Source organism: Myzus persicae, unplaced genomic scaffold (genome assembly GCF_001856785.1).
Source record: "Myzus persicae strain clone G006 unplaced genomic scaffold, MPER_G0061.0, whole genome shotgun sequence".
NCBI lineage: Eukaryota > Metazoa > Arthropoda > Insecta > Hemiptera > Aphididae > Myzus > Myzus persicae.
This window is the reverse complement of record NW_019101886.1, coordinates 536,644-553,017: the sequence shown is the minus strand read 5'-3', so window position 1 is coordinate 553,017 and position 16,374 is coordinate 536,644. Positions and strand designations below refer to the sequence as shown.

General features: G+C 40.8%; 1 protein-coding gene across 2 annotated transcripts; it reads right to left on the bottom strand.

The window, feature by feature from the left end:
* On the bottom strand, nucleotides 1-15,089 carry LOC111030646 (ets DNA-binding protein pokkuri). 2 transcript variants are annotated; one of them, XM_022310255.1, is made up of 6 exons: nucleotides 3,100-3,124; nucleotides 2,395-2,763; nucleotides 1,729-2,196; nucleotides 1,279-1,506; nucleotides 963-1,212; nucleotides 1-878 (listed from the first exon to the last, which is right to left on the bottom strand). In XM_022310255.1, exons 1-6 carry the CDS (start codon nucleotides 3,107-3,109, stop codon nucleotides 557-559), a joined length of 1,647 nt encoding a protein of 548 aa, XP_022165947.1. In that variant the 5' UTR covers nucleotides 3,110-3,124; the 3' UTR covers nucleotides 1-556. The 2 variants fall into 2 exon arrangements, with proteins under 2 accessions (XP_022165947.1, XP_022165948.1); XM_022310256.1 differs by lacking the exon at nucleotides 3,100-3,124 and adding an exon at nucleotides 14,544-15,089 and having other exon boundaries at nucleotides 557-878.
* Between the last annotated feature and the right edge of the window lie 1,285 nt (nucleotides 15,090-16,374).

Sequence of the window (16,374 nt, the reverse complement as noted above, 5' to 3'; positions counted from 1 at the left end):
TAAATCTTAAAATATATTCGGCTATATATAACTGTATAAAAATATAATCCAAAGTCTTAGACGTGTATTTCTCGCATAAACTTTTACTAGTCAACTGCGTTTAATAATGTCAGTCAATTTTTTTTTAAATTAATTATAAAAAAAAAATAATCCATAATATACTACTGGTAACGTAACATTCTACGGATGCAAGCATCTTATTCGTTGCGCTGTGTATATTTCGTTGTGCGACAGTCTTAAGGGATGTGCCATTGGCGTAGTCTGAGACTGTTAATAACACTGACATATTTAGTACTACTAAATCTTGTTATTATTATTATTATTATTATTTTCGGATATAACAGAATACCCTGTATGGATTGCACCCCGAACATACCATTAGGAAATATGTATGGAAACAGTTCGTGGTTAGCGTACAAAATAAAACATTCGACTTGGTAACATATTAAGAAAAAATATATATATATATAATAAAGACTTTTTTCTTGATTAAAACTTGTATACGCTGATTAAATAAAGGCGCACGGTGGGGGGATGGAGGATTCTGGTGGCTACCCTATGAAGCTTGTTCAAGTTTAAGAGCCGCTTTTGTCATTCCGGAGGACATTGGTGGGGTCATCGAAGTAGACATGTTGAGCTGCAGTTGCATTGATGAACTAGTTGATGCTGTTGACAAGTCTTGAGGGCCTTCCTGCCACGAACTTGGTGGACACGACATGCTCAAGTCGGTTGGTTTATAGTCTTCATCAGATACATCTCCTGCTGTTGATTCGAGTTTGGGTGTAGTTGTAGTTGGAGTTTGAGGAGTTGATGCCATTTGCTGACGCAATAGAGATATATTTTTTATGCATTTTAATTCGCTGGGGTTACGAAGAAACCTACAGATAAAAAAAAACATAAAAATTATGTTAACTAACAATGCCACATAGAAATAAATCGAAAAATAAAAAATATTAACTTACTGGTAGCAGTGTCTTTCACCCTGCACCTTCCTGAGGATGTTTACCCTGTAATAGTAACGTAAGGCCCTGGACATTTTGTCGTAGTTCATGGATAAGTGGTTCTTCTGTATACCCCACAGTTTAGCCAAACCCGGGGGGTCGACAATCTTGAAAACTCCCATTTCTTGGTTTTTCCAAGCTATGAAGCCAGTGAAACGCTGTTGGCCGTCGTTCAGCAGTTGTTGTAGGAAATCCCACAGTAGTCGACCATCTGTAAACGATGAGGCACGTGTTAATCAATTGAAACAAACTTATTTGGTAAACAACAGCATCATACTTGTATTTGGTTCAATTGAGTTTGAATCGCCACCAGACGGGAAGAATATATTTCCGTTAGACTGTTTGGGCGTGGAAGGAGAGTATGGCGGAGGTGACGTTGACGAAGACGGGGTGGTAGGCGTGGGCGGTGGCAAGTTCAGTGTGCCACTGCTAGCAGACGACTCTTCTGGATCGGAATCGGATTGATTGCTGCCACCAGAGCTCGTGCCGCCATTGTTCGAGTATCCTAAACGGAAAACACAAAATATTATTGTTGCAATTTCGATAAGTAGGTGCACCTCAGGTATACAGGGTAAATCTGGTAAAAATGACATGATATGTAGTTAGTTAAACCTAATTTCAGTACAAATTTGTGTAGACGATGTGATGCCATACTTTTATACTGAATTGAACATTTGGGAGGAACTATGTAATATTATTCTATTATAATTTACGATTTACGATTTACCAATTGTCGGAGTAGTCGGGAATATGGACACGCTGGGTGTGAGGTGGTGGCCGACTGTGGTTGTGGTAGAGCCGACCGGCGGCTGCTGATGGTGGTAGTCCAGGTGCCGAGGGCTGTCCGACTGGCTGTCTATGGACGGAGCCGGGCTGAGGACGGCCGGCGAAGACGGTGCCGGCAAACACCATGTGGGGCTGAAAGGGAAGTGTGAGGCGACCGGACTGCCGGGCAGGTGTCCGGCACTTCCGGCGCTCATCATATCACCGCCACGCCGCAACAGTTGCAGCACGTTGTAAAGCAGGTCACCGGCGCCCGGACACCGTTCGCCAAGGTCTTGTTTGGTCAACAGGCACAGCGCTTTGCCGTTCATCTGGAACAATTCGGTTTCGAATCGTGGCAAGTCGAATTCGACTTCAGCCCACTGTATAAAAGTGGTCACATCCTCTTTGGTCCAGATTCTCGGGTCGGTAACTGTGTAAACGAGAACAACAATCAAATACTGAAGCTGTAAAACGATTTCCCACCCGCTCAAGACGCGTGTCTTGAGGATTGCGGGTGTCTTTTACGACACCTATAACATCCGGTCCTCGACTACAGCGTTTCATTTATTTACTTAAAAAAAATGAAATGTTTTCGAGAACCAGTTTTTAGAGTATGCATAGTACTCACTAAGGTTGGCTGGTAAGTGGTGTTTGAAGTCGAGTGGCGACGGGAAAGGAGTGGGTGGTAACAGGGTTGGCGATGGTGGAAAGTTGAAGGCGCCACCGTGGTGAGGGTGGTGATGGTGGTAACGCCAGAACAGGTCAGCCGCGGCCGCTGCACCGCTGTTGAACACGAACGCAGCGGCGGCTGCGTTGTTTGTCATGCCTGGGCCGCCGGTAGTGGCACCGTTGGTCGCACTGCCGCCGACTGCCGCACCACCGCTTAAGCCACTGCCTAGGCCACCGCCGACGCCGACGCCACCACCGTGCCGCGTTATCGTTGACACCTGACCCGGAGTCAGGGGCATCAATTTCATGATGCCTTTAGAAAAACAATCTGAAACATAAAAAAATTACGAATTTATTACACCTGTCATTAACAAGATCTATAACAAGTAATAAATATTCCGCTTTGCGGATAATTGTTGAAAATGTATATTATAGTATTATAGTGGTTTCGGATAAGACCTAACCTATACTTGACGATCAAAAAGGAGGAATCGCCCGGAGAAGAAATATTAAAATACATAACGACACTGAAAATAATCGGCAGATAATACTGAAATCGGACGGTAAATAATTCTCAATAACAATAATATAATAGAAAGAAAACGGGCGCTCGAGATCGACAGCAATCCACTGGTGTTGTTGCCAAAATACGTTGCGTATGTACCTATTTCCATAACGGTCCCGGGTGCTGCTGACTGCTGTGTTGGCTCGTAGTCTATTGTGCGCATCCGTATGTTTCGGTAGGTAGGTTGTTTTTTTTTTTATATAACACACGTATATAGGTGTCTACCTATACTGTTTACCTGTTCTCTCTCTGTGTGTATATATATATGTATATTTATATTATGTATTTTATTATACAAGAGCATTTCGGTCGACGTCTGTACCGTTGTCTGTGGTTTTTTTTCACGTTCCACCCGCCTATACGAATTCGATAAACCGCACAAATTACACACACTATATAGAGCTACTATTATACAATATAGGTACCATGCAGCTATTAAATCCTATTGTCGGCCGAACACGGAATAAAAAAAGAAGAGCATCGTAAACGAAATCGACATACGACACGACGATGGTAGACGTTGACAACAATTGTGCTACCTATTTTATAGGTCTCGAGACCGAAAAGATACAATACAAAAATGTAAAAAAAAAACAGAGGATATACGTTCGAAATAATAACTATACACTCTCCCACGCGGCTATTGCGCAACACGCGACGGGGGCGCACCACAGCAGGTATTATATCCTGTTGCTGAAAAAAGGAGCTACCGTTTCGCAACAGATTTTTGTCTGCTTTCCGCGTAAAGGTACAGATTTCGATCGTAAAAATCTGAAACCTACCGGTACAGTATGTAGGTTTACATACAGAACAAGTTTATAACATCGTGTAGGTCGTAATATTAAGGTAAATTTGAAAGAGAGAGAAAGAATAAAATCATCGCTGGGATAACCAAACCCAGTTTGAGACGCGGAAAAACGTATTGTGCGATTGTGTGAATAGCAAACAAGGTTTACACGACGATGTTGTGCGGAAGCAAGATTGTAAGTACTCACGTACGTGTGCGCGAAACCGATTAATTACTACTGATAATAAAGAATAATAACTAATGACGGAAATGCACGTCGTTGTCGATTTGCACCATATTACAGTAAATTCCTAGTAAACCGCACACTACTGGTTACCATAGGCGTGTGCCGTTTTGACTTTTGTTGGTGCGGTTGAATCGACGACGAATTATTCAAAAACGGAACGTGAATAAATGATAAGCGAACAGTAATGTTGTTGCAACTAAATGATGATAACCCTCGATAGTCGATAACCCGCAGTGGAACCGAAAACGTTTTTTATACACGACGCTCCTTCATGTCGTATACGAGCGAATAACATATTATTTTATACCGCACTAGCTCATACAGAGCGACCGGAAAGTATGAACATCATAATTGCATTGTACGTAGTATAGAAAAGACGAGTCCAAAGAAGATTTTAACGCCCTGTATACATAATACGTGTTTAAGTGATGGGTGAACCACCGTTGTTCCGTTTTCTTATATTATAACTTCATGATAAAACACTGTAGCTCACTCTACATATCACGACGATCGCGTTATTCGAAGTGTTGTACTTTCGATGAACACAAAATTGTGTAATTTTTTGTTCGATTTCACTCATTTCGTCTTTTGTATAGAGCTCCAATTGGCGTACACCCCTTGTTCCCTTCGCCCACCTCGCATATCACGCAGACGGATACCACGAGTAACACTCTGTATAATTCTGCGTGGGATTTCGCGTATACGTTGACGTGCGTCGTTCCCGGAACGATCACACACTATAATGGCAGTGCGGTGGCGAGAAATGCCGAGACAAAAAATGCGTCATTAATTTACGATGTATAATATTATGAAATGTATAATAAGTAATAACGTTATATTAGATTATGAACGAGTATTATTATACGTGCATAATATATTATTTTACGCACAATATGTGTGTAAGTGAGTGTGCAGAGGAAAGGAAGGGGGGATGATAGAAGGCGTGTCCGACTGTAAATAAAAAATTTTAATTGTTATTTATTTCATGTGTCATCGATTCCGAAATGAACGCCGACGCCGCCGGGTCGTATTCCATCAGGAAACCAGGAAACCACAAAGCGCGCTTTGACACGGAAAAAATACCGTTCTGGTTTCCTTGAACACCAACAATAATAACATTTAAATACCGCAGTGTTAATGGATACCTCTACTACGGACGAAAACCGATTTTTCAGTATCATTATCGATCAGCGAATGTTTCGAACGAAACACTCGCCAAAAATGTACATTGCATATAATTAATTTTATCAGCAATCCAATTATTATTATTATTATTATTATTAAAATGCCGTCCTCGTCTTCGTATCGCGAAACTCGTTTAGTATTAACGAGACGACGACGACAGCTCATTATTTTATTTTTTGTCGTTTCCCGACCGAACCGGTCATATTATTATATTGTTGTATCATGCACGGCTCAACCTTAACGACATCAGAACTGTCGTGTCGTACGTGTGAGCGTGTGTGTGTACATTACAATAATTATTACTGTTTATTAGTAGTCGGCGTATACACGACGAACATGGCTGGTCGTTGGTAAATAGTAAATACCATACACGTTATGCACTCGGCGGATAACAATTTAATATATAGTATTACGTATACAGCGTAGTGTGGCCGAAACGGCCGCTGAACACGTCGATCTTATAGCGCGTCAAACGACAAATAATACTCGGCAGTTTACAGTATACACTACACGAGGGCACAGGCCTCTCTTAATACCAGGCAGTTGTATAAAGTGCCTGTAAGACGCTTGTGTGCTATAGGGTTATATTTTAACATTATCGCGTTTCTAGTGCCACAGACTATAAAGAAACACACCTGTCGTAATAGCCTAGAGTACCGTGCTGTACGACTGTTGTGCGGTGCAACGAAAAACATGCGTGAAATAATGTCGTTTTCGTACATCGCCTGGATATCGCACAACAATAATGAACCATTATTATTAAAATTCGATAGTTTGCGCTCGTTCCGTTATCGACCGCGCGCACACACTCACAGCCGAGTATAGCTAAAGGTCGAACACAATAATAATTGAGACGATAACAAAATGTTACTTAACTGTAATATTATTACTATTGCTTTATTATACTCGTTACTCGCAACAGTCTCGGAAGACGGAGCGAGAGAGATAGACACAGAGAGGCCGTTTCCAACAATAATAATAACCCGAACGATAAATCGCTTTACTACGAGTTATAACGAATCGATAATAAATCAAACGGTTGAAAAACTGTACCGTCTGACGATGGCGGCGTGGAAAAACGTAGCCGAGTTCGGGCGAACTTTACGCGACCGTTGGCCATTTTATTCAACACACACCATAGATATTCGGTATGCGCTTAGAGCCTGAACCAGGATCCGGGTACACCCGGTAGGAAGGTCAAACGAATTGATTACCATATTATACACGTTTGTGCATTATAATGTACGAGTGTGTTATTATGCGTATGCGCATATGGCAATGTGTGGTGTGTAGTACTTATGTGTCGTGTGTTGTGTGTGTGTGTGTTCGCGAGAAACGGGCGCAGCCGGAAACGCTATTTCTTACGCGACGGCGCGGTAATTACATTCTTCCGACCTTTTCCTCCCATATTTCGTTATGCACCGTATTAATGTATTATGCTTATCGAATTTTATCTACACCGTATTATGTTATTTTAAACATAATTACATTATAATATTATTAGTACACGTTTCGTTTTCAGATAGCGTCGTCAACAAACATAATGATAATAATATTTCCGAGAAGAAACGGGCGTATGGTAAACGTTATTAATATTATTGTTCGATACTCGTAATACAATAATAATTATTATACACCAATTACGCTATCATCGAGGTCGTAAAACAGCAGCCTGCTGCTTTTCGTTGCTTTAGCGCGAGTGGTCGGAATTCGTGCGTTTTCGGAAATGTGCTCGCCTTTTTTGTTTATACGCAAGCGGACGATGACCGCCGCCGCCGCTGCCGTCGCCGAGGACGTGCAAGTTTGTTTTACAAACAGTGGCGGGCGGTACGCTTCTGATTAAACAACAATGTTTTCGTTAAGACGTGCCGTAAAGAAAATAATATTAAAAATATTATATTAACGATGGTAAAAATATTGAATGTTATTGCTACGACAGGCATGGAGCTATGGACTATATAATAAATTGGATTATGTATGATACTATTAGATCGCGTAACCGACGCCTGGTCCCGCGGAAAAGAAGATTTTTAAAAAACCCGTTTATTTTCGACTAAATAATTCCCGCTAGCATTTTCAAAAAAAATATGTACGCACCGGAGATATATTTTTAGTATTAGTGCGTAATACAATTAATTTAGAAGAGAATTCGAGGGGGACGAACCCGGCCGATCTCTTGTTATATCATATGAAACACACACGCACGAATAATACAAAAAATTGACAATACGTTAAGTAAGTGAAAAGAAAAAGAAAACAACCATCAATTGGTTTTCTACGGCACTGATATTGATGACTGGTGAACGGCGGCGACGTCTATTGCCTGTAATATTTCGTATGACGTCCAGACCGATTATGCAGAAAAAAAATTATCCGAAAATATATAAATTAAACGAGAACGAGTTAATAAACGCGACATTTTCACGTTCAACCACCCGACGGTCGTTGTCATTGTCGTTTTCCGGGTAAAGACAATTTTTAAGGGGAAAAACCGACGCGTGACGTAATTTCGACGAACACGACCAGCGCCGCCGGTTTGCACGCGTACTCGACGTGTGTATGTTTTTTTTACTTTTTCAAGCTGTCTCCGGTGGGGATACACGCACGCACGCACACACACACACACCGTGTGGGCGTGTTCGTCTCGCAAGGTGATCGTCTACGCGGAAATCGTCAAAACGGAAATGCGATAATGCAATATACCAGCACTACAGTAGTAATAATATTATAGTAATAGAAGTAATAACCAACAATAATAATATAATGTTCACCGTAAAAAACAAAAATGAGAAGTCTACCCAAAACGAGTCAAAACGTATACCGCCGTATATCATTCTCAACACTGGAGACGACTTTAACCAGACATTTTTTAAGATTCGTTTAATTAAGACTCTTCGTTCCCTCCTAAATCATTGTCGACCGCGATATCTATCAATAACACGATAACAATTTATTGTAACCTTTAAGATTATGCGATTAACGACAAGACACATCACGAGCACATATATATTCTTTCAGCTTTGAGTGTAAAAATTATTATTATTGTAATTAACCAACCGTCGGCAGTAGGTAGGTGTATAACCACATTGTACAGCGTTTCCGTTCCGGTACTTCCGGTATTTACAATATTATGTATACACCACGTCATTATTATGCACGTTATTAGACTTTTTTTCTTTTCGTTCCCCTTATAGACGACCGGAGGTCGTCCTGTACGGTGCGCATCCTGTCCCGCTACCGATAAGATTTCCGGAGTGAATTTTCTACGATAGCGCGAAAATTGCCCTCGAACTTAAACCTAGACAAGGTGGCAGGTAAAACGAGGGGACGCGCAAACGAAATAACGGGATTTCCGGTGTTTGTCAAAAATAAGAACCTTCGAAAAAAACCTTGAACCGCCGCCATGAAGAGGAAATGGAACAGAAAATAATAATAATAAACAGAATAGATAAATAGCGCATAATTTTTTCGTCACCCAAATTCAAAACGAGTTTTTGTGAGCCGGCGAAATATAATTCACATTCGCTCCACACATATTAATTCATACACGAGTCATCGATGATAAATGATAAAATTATTTCTTTGGTACTTACAATAATTAACATTTCTCGTGCTTATAACTTACACTTCTGGGAACGGAAAATAATTAATATGATTAATCTTCCGCATACAACGCGTATTACTTCTTCCTATTATAGAAAGAGTAGTTTTTTACAGAAAATACCGAATTTACGTAAAACCCCTTGTCGGCAACAAACAGATATTCATCAAGTAAAAATGGATAAAAATAAACCATACCAATATATTGTGGGGCGCTATAGTTTCTTTCGCGTTCTTCCGGCTCAGTGGGGTTAAGTTTACAAAAAAATTGAACGGTTAAAAATAGATAGATGTAAACCCTTCCGGAAATTAACCGAGGGACTCTCGGCCGGTAATAATAGAATCACATCATACCTACTCAAACAACGTCTCCCATCGTTACGTCATTAATATGCATTATATATATACATACCAGACGATAAAGTTTCTTTGAATACAACGAAAGTGGGTATTGTTTCCTGTTAAATAATTTTAATGATATTTATAAGATGCTTGAAACATAAATAATGTAATACAGCATACTACGCTGATTCGAAGTTGAGTATAAAAGTTTCTTTTTACTTGGAAATGATTTTATCGTTGTCTATTAATTTTACTATGGAACCGCCGTTGCACTGAGGATATAATGGAAGTTGTAACGATTAAAAATGATTTGGCCTCAATAAATTATTTTAAATTCACCGAATTAAAAGAAGAAAAAAATATGACACAATTAGATAAAAAAAGCACAATTAAAACATACAAATGACAAGAAACGGACCATAGATTGCGCAAAACATAAAGAAAATCGACCGTCTTATCTAATAAATTAACATTTACGATTGCTTAAAAATAACGAGTATTTCCTAGAATTATAAATAATATCGTAAATATGGTAATTATTATTAAACGACGACGCGGCGGGCTAACGTGGAAGACGACGATGTACATACCGATAAAAACCGTATTATATTTTATGATTATATATTAAAATATAAATATTTTATAACACAGTAATCGGACCGCTGTCGAACTATATCACAACATTATTATAAACGTATACTATTGTTATCAACAAATAACAATAGTTTTTGTATGATATTTTAATAATAATAGACACTGCGAGTTAACAAAACAACGCATTTGATTGTACGTCGTATCGTCGTTAGTAGGTTAGCCGACGTAGGTTAACCTCCGCACAACGAGGAAGATGTGATAAATATTATATTATAATAAGAATGAAATAATAATGAAGAGAAATCTTTTTATAATAATAAATTTAAAAAGAAACACATTGGATGGTTCTTATTTTATTTCGGGAACGCCGCCGGAAAAACTACCGTCGGCGGCGGTGGACGAAAGTCTGAAACAATGCGCGTAAGTGGCTCAAATCATAGATTAAATATTTAATCTATGCTCAAATACACTAGACTACTATTAAAATATTTTACAATGTATAACAAATATTGTTTGTCTTTTACTTTTTATAGGACGCTAACATTTTTCCGAAAATAATATTCGGACAAGCGCGATTGTTGCAAGTTGTAAAATTATCCATTCGTTTCTCCGTCAAACGTAAATAATAATAATAATAATATGATTTCTGTCGGTCGTCAAAATGGTACGGAAATTGAGGTTCGTAAACGTAATAACCCGTTTGTCATGATAATGTACAGTGTTGTCGCTTGTATTGGATAATAATAAATGATTGATTGTTGTTGCGCATACGTGAACGAGATTAATATTAATGTTATATATAGGAATATTCGCAGTGCGCCCGTTATTTAGGCAGAAAAATAGAAATAGTATCGTCGTTGTCTCATATTTTTATTATTATTTTGTGTTTTTCATAATAGACACGGCGACGGCGACGGCGAAGACCAACACCACACAACGAAGACGACGACGGTTTTAGACACGCACGGATCGTAAAAATAGAACGGTAAAACAACGGCGGCGTACAACGAAAACTTCTTGGCGTACACTTCCCGTCGTTGCCCACAAAAAAAAAAAAATAATAAAAAATTCGTACATAGTACAATATATCAAACATAATAAACTGTGTTATGTATCGCCGTCGCTGCGGTAGAAACACACTTCCGGTCGTGCGGGAAACGCGTGCGCGGACCGTCGCCGGTATTTTAACAATATTATACAATATATTATTACACGTCTTTTTGACCGCACAATACTGCCACCACGGTTGTCTTTGTAATGTGTGTGTGTGTGCCCTCTTTTAGTGTAATATTCTTCCGTTGTACAACACGACCGTCGTCGCGTAGGCCATAATTAATTATATGAGTACTTCTAATAATAAATAATATTTCTCAAAATCTCAAACTGCAACAGTACCGACTGCTGTTAGATGTTTGGAGTCCTTAGTGTTGCAGGAGCTGCTTCTATAACGATCATCAAACACACATCGGTATTTCTAATGCCGCAGCAGGATGTCGAATATGGGCGGAAAATGTTTGATTTTTATTTCGTTTAGTACTCACGCAGCAACACACGCGCGATATTTTAATATGCACACAGAAGGAAAACCGAGACGCGGCGGCGGTTAACCTTGAACGGAGGCGGCAAACGCGGTTCTTTGTCCCGGGACTACACACACACACATATACGTAATAGGAACTTCCGCTCTGCGGCGCGCGCAGCAACAGGTCATGTTACCCCGCCGCCGTCGCCATATGTCGAGAGAGGAGACCGAAACGGGTTTCACTTGGCTTGTGTGGCGGCGCTTCCATGTCGTTGCTTTGCGTGCACGACAAAAATCTGCGGTGCTGCTTTGGCCGGTTGGTGGAGGTGCAAGGAGTAGAGTGAAATAAGGATAAACTAGAGATCCTCAAACGCCAAAACCAAATCGTAATAATTTAGATTATATTTCATTATGTCACTTGAGTACATAATGTGTGATAGCCCAGGATTGGATCACCGGAAACGGCAACATTTACATTTAGTTAATTATAATTATAATTTATTTAATTAAATATGTATAAGGTAAAATAATAAATAAATGTATAATTGGTCGTCGATTGTGAAATGGAAAAATTGACCTTATTAACCGCGAGCGCGCATCCGATATCCTGCGGACGTTATGTCACAATACCATTATTTAAATAAGAAAAATGAATTGCACGTACCCAGAGACTATAAAGTCGGCCACCTGCAAGCGTGGTGAATGACGGACCGGACGATGTGGTGGTTGGGTTTTGTTGGAAAAACGGCGACCCGGTCACGACCGACGTTCGGAAACGAATAAAAATCAAACACCGAAAAGTGATGTATAACGGCGACGAGGGGGAACGAAAATATTAAAAGAAAAATATGTGTCATCTCGTGAAGATTTTTCTCCCCTACGTCGGTGAACACGGCGGGGGCGTCCCTTTTGTGCACTGCGACGAGAAAGAGAGAGGAGAGAGCAGGTGTTCACCGTCGTCAGCGTCGTCGGGTGTCGTAGGGGTGCGGTGATTGCGGCGGCGGCGATAAAGAGAAAAGAGAAGTGAAGAAAAAAATAAATAAGGAATCCCTTGTCCTCTCCCTTCACACATGCACCACCGACACAACACAGGAGAGGAACACACAAACACACACACACATTGACGGGGCGCCCCAGACACCGAACCGTGGGAACGGGGCCGTTTCCTTTTTTTCGTCGTCCCTCCGCCACCACCGCACCGCATCGCGCGGCCATCCATTCCACCCGCCATCTCCAAACCCCCTCACGCACCGCCGCCGCGAACCCGTAGTTGTAGACCCATCGTTACATTCCACCGGCTGCGGCGGCAGCTTCCCAAAAACACGACGCGCGCGCACGCACGAAGTGCGTCTTCTTTGTCGTCTCTCCCACTTCCTATATGGAACGAGGAGTCTGTAACGATCCGACGGACAAATATTTTTCTTCTTCGCGCTCGCTCTCGACGATACACACACACTCGGCAACAATAAAAATATTATATTATTATCACCATTACTATGATACTATGATCACTCGTTACAACGCATAACTCGAAAGAGTTAACTCATATTATTAATGTAACTAACCGTTACATTATTAGTGTTGCGTGCGTGTTGTTATTGGAAACGAACAAATAAACAACTAAAAAAACATCGGAGAATGAGAATTTGCGAAAACAACAAACACGGGAAGTGTTGTCCGCCGCGACATGACACGTCTTGGGCTCGGCGATCGCGGGGTACACGGCGACGGAATGCGAAAACAAAAACCTTGACCCTCCCCCCAAAACACGAACGGTATGAAAAAACCCAAGCGACAACGCGTAGAGCCGGGAAATACGCGTAAAAATACATCGTTTGAGTTTATTATTATTATGTATTTATTTTCCACATAACGACCATAATATACCGACTACGGCGGCTAGTGTTCGTGAGCGCGCATGTGTGTGTGTGTGTGTGTGTGTGTGTGTGTGTGAGTGTGTCTGCGTCGTGGAAGTCCGTCCGGAATCCGGTCGTGTTTATAAATGTGTGTGTAGTCAAGGTCAACCGTAGGACAATAGCGTTCGACGAGAAAGGGAGGCGGTGGCGGAAAAGAACGCATCTCGTCGTAGTCGTCGTCTCCGGGAGCCCTCTCTCGCCGGCCGCCTAGTCCGTGTCCCGCACTCATACTCCTTCACCCATGCACACTACACCGCCGACGCAACCGAATACACCACACGCCGCGCGTCCTAACAACTCTTCCTCTACGGCAACAGCCGCCGAAGCTGCTTCGGGCAAACACACACACACACACACACACACACACACACACTACGACTGCGTATATTATTATTATTATTATTATTATTACATACGACACAATCGTTATGATCGCGGAACAGGAAATACGAGCGGCGGCGGCGGCGACGCCACAGACTATTGCCTGCTGCAGCTCGTGTGACGTGCGTGACCAATAACCAGTGCGGCCAACCCTTTCGACGCGCGCGCGACGTTATGCGTGTGTGCGTGCGCGCGGTTATTCCGTTTCGTTTTTTCGCCGAATGCGGCGGTGGCGGAACCGATCAGAAAAATCAGAAAAACAAAACAAATCGTCGTAAACAGTACCACGGCACCTCTTCACCACGCACGATTTCCCCGCAGCACCGACGATTATTATTATTATCATTATTATTGCATACCTATTATACAATCGCCTGTTACAGAGTACAGACGGAACCCTCTTTTTCGTACGTCGGCGGGGTGACACCTGTTCAGGACCACGCCGTCTGTGTGTAAAGTGCAAGTGCACCCCATCAGACAGAGGAGGGTGCATTGACACCCTTCGATCGTTTAAATACTCTATATTATTACAGTCGTTTCGACGGTTCTTATTACCAGCTACTTGTTTTGCGTAACAGTGAGTTAAGCACAAACAGTGGGCGAAAACGCAGACGATACAAAAAAATGAAGAGCAGAAAAAAAAACTTGTTATCTGCCCTGCCCGTGTTACGAGCCTGGGGTTATTATGTAAAGCCTTCGTGAGAGCCAGTGCGCCACCGTGCCTAACATGTATTACGTACCTACCTATGATAATAATAATATTATGTATCGGTACATATTATGTTATGAGGGCAGAGAGGTATACTGTGCGTAAGTGTTATGCAACGACATTTTATTTTCCGCAGAGAACTGTCAACTACCGGTTAAATTATTTTTTTTCAACACGCTATGACGATTATATTATAATCAAAAATTAAACAAATAAAACACCTCGGCGGCGTCCGCTTGATTAATATTAAAAGCCTGTACCTTTTAGTTTTTACGTTCGCAGTGCTCGATTAACTCGGCAGTAGAAAATCCGTTTGTCTGTGTCAAGATGACGCTGGCGTGTGTGCTGCGACGATGTTCGTACAGCGATGCATCTACGAGCGTAAAATCGTACACGGAGCGCACACACAGATGTAACGACGGCGACGAACTGGTTCTTTTGGTATTAATCACCGCACGATGCGCACAAAAATCCACGGAGACGCGAAATAACACGATTTTCCCGGGTGACGAGGAAGACGGAAAAAATAATAATACGCACGGCACCGCGTTAACACAGTCGAACAAGGGTTTTTTTTATTAAATTACTATTTAGCGATGCAAACCAAACGAAAATAGTAATGATAATATTATGTATAACAAAACTCTCGGGTCGTAATATTTTACGTCAACAGATTGAAAAATAATTATGTAGTTACTATCACGTCGTCGTACGCGGAACGAGAGAACGACACTACATGCTCTACCGGCAACCTGACGGCAACAAAATCGGACGCGGCTGCGGCTGATAATTGTATGGGCGTCGTGCAGAACGCGTGATACGACAGAGCGTGGCGGCGGCGGATCGCTCTCAGTGTAGCCCCTTCCACGACACAATTATCGTGCCGTGTTGCGCGCGCACATCGTACTTAGCGCTGCGTGCAACTAGTAGTAATAGTATTGTAGTAGTAGTAGTAGTAGTAGTAGTAGTAGTAGTAGTAGTAGTAGTCGTAGTAGTAGTAATAGTAGTAGTAGAATATTATTATATAGTAATAATAATAATAATAATAATAGTAGTAGTAGTAGTAATAATAGTAGTATCGTATTTGTCCATTATACGCCACTGATGTATGTGTGTGTAAGTGTAATCTGTGAAACGTCTATTATGTACTATTTTAAAAATATATTGGATTTCGTTTTCGCCTATTACTTTGCGTGAACAGTTTATGGTCATCTCAAATCGCTAATAATAATCGATCTCGTTGTTAACGGAAAAAATAGTTTTTAAATATTATGATGATTATTAAGATTATTATTTTCAACAAACGATTTGTGACATACAACTTCTGAAATTTCGACTTTTAAGCATAATATTATGTACTCCTTAACTCATCCTTTGAACGAAATCTCAGTCGTAGTTGTACGTACGTACATAATAATTGATCCTATTACGTAATTTAAGTTTAAAAATACCTTTAGACAATCCGTATTATTTACGCAACGAATATAAGCTCAATTTAAATTGAATAACGTGAGAGGGTATAATTTCGGTGTTTTCGCCTGCGCTGTTTTTTCCACGAGCATAATATTATTATTTATTTTTCATAATATTTTTTATACTATAAAGTTCAAATATCGCGGGATTTCGATTAACTTCCACGTCAAAAAAATATTTTGAAAATAACACAGAATATAGGCACAATAAAATGGATGCAACGCAGATAGTAGGGTGTTAACCTGTGTGTACTTAATAGCCTTCGTGGTGTACATTTTTCACAGCTCAAAATAATACATAGGTCAGTAGGTGAATTTTTTTCGCGTCAACCGTTTGGTCGCGAAACAGGTGAAGGTATATAATATAGAGGTGATGTAACATCGTAATCACAGAAAAGAGCCCTGTCGGCCATTATAATAATGTACCTACATGGCTACATATTTTTATTAAGTCGACTGCGGGCGACTCAGTAATTATTACGACCGCTGCAGTGCGACTCGTAATATTATAAATTATAATAAATTAATATGTGTAGGTACCTATAGAGTATCTAAATGAAAAAAAAAACAGTATACAATTGAATTATGCGCAAAAGTCCAGATACCAGCTATGATATTA

Excerpts from the sequence above, each read along its gene's own strand:
- LOC111030646 (XM_022310255.1), bottom strand. Across the intron at positions 2,197-2,394 it reads CCACTTACCAGCCAACCTTA|TTACCGACCCGAGAATCTGG; the intron begins GTGAGTACTATG and ends TCGTTTACACAG. Across the intron at positions 1,507-1,728 it reads CCCGACTACTCCGACAATTG|GATACTCGAACAATGGCGGC; the intron begins GTAAATCGTAAA and ends TTTTCCGTTTAG.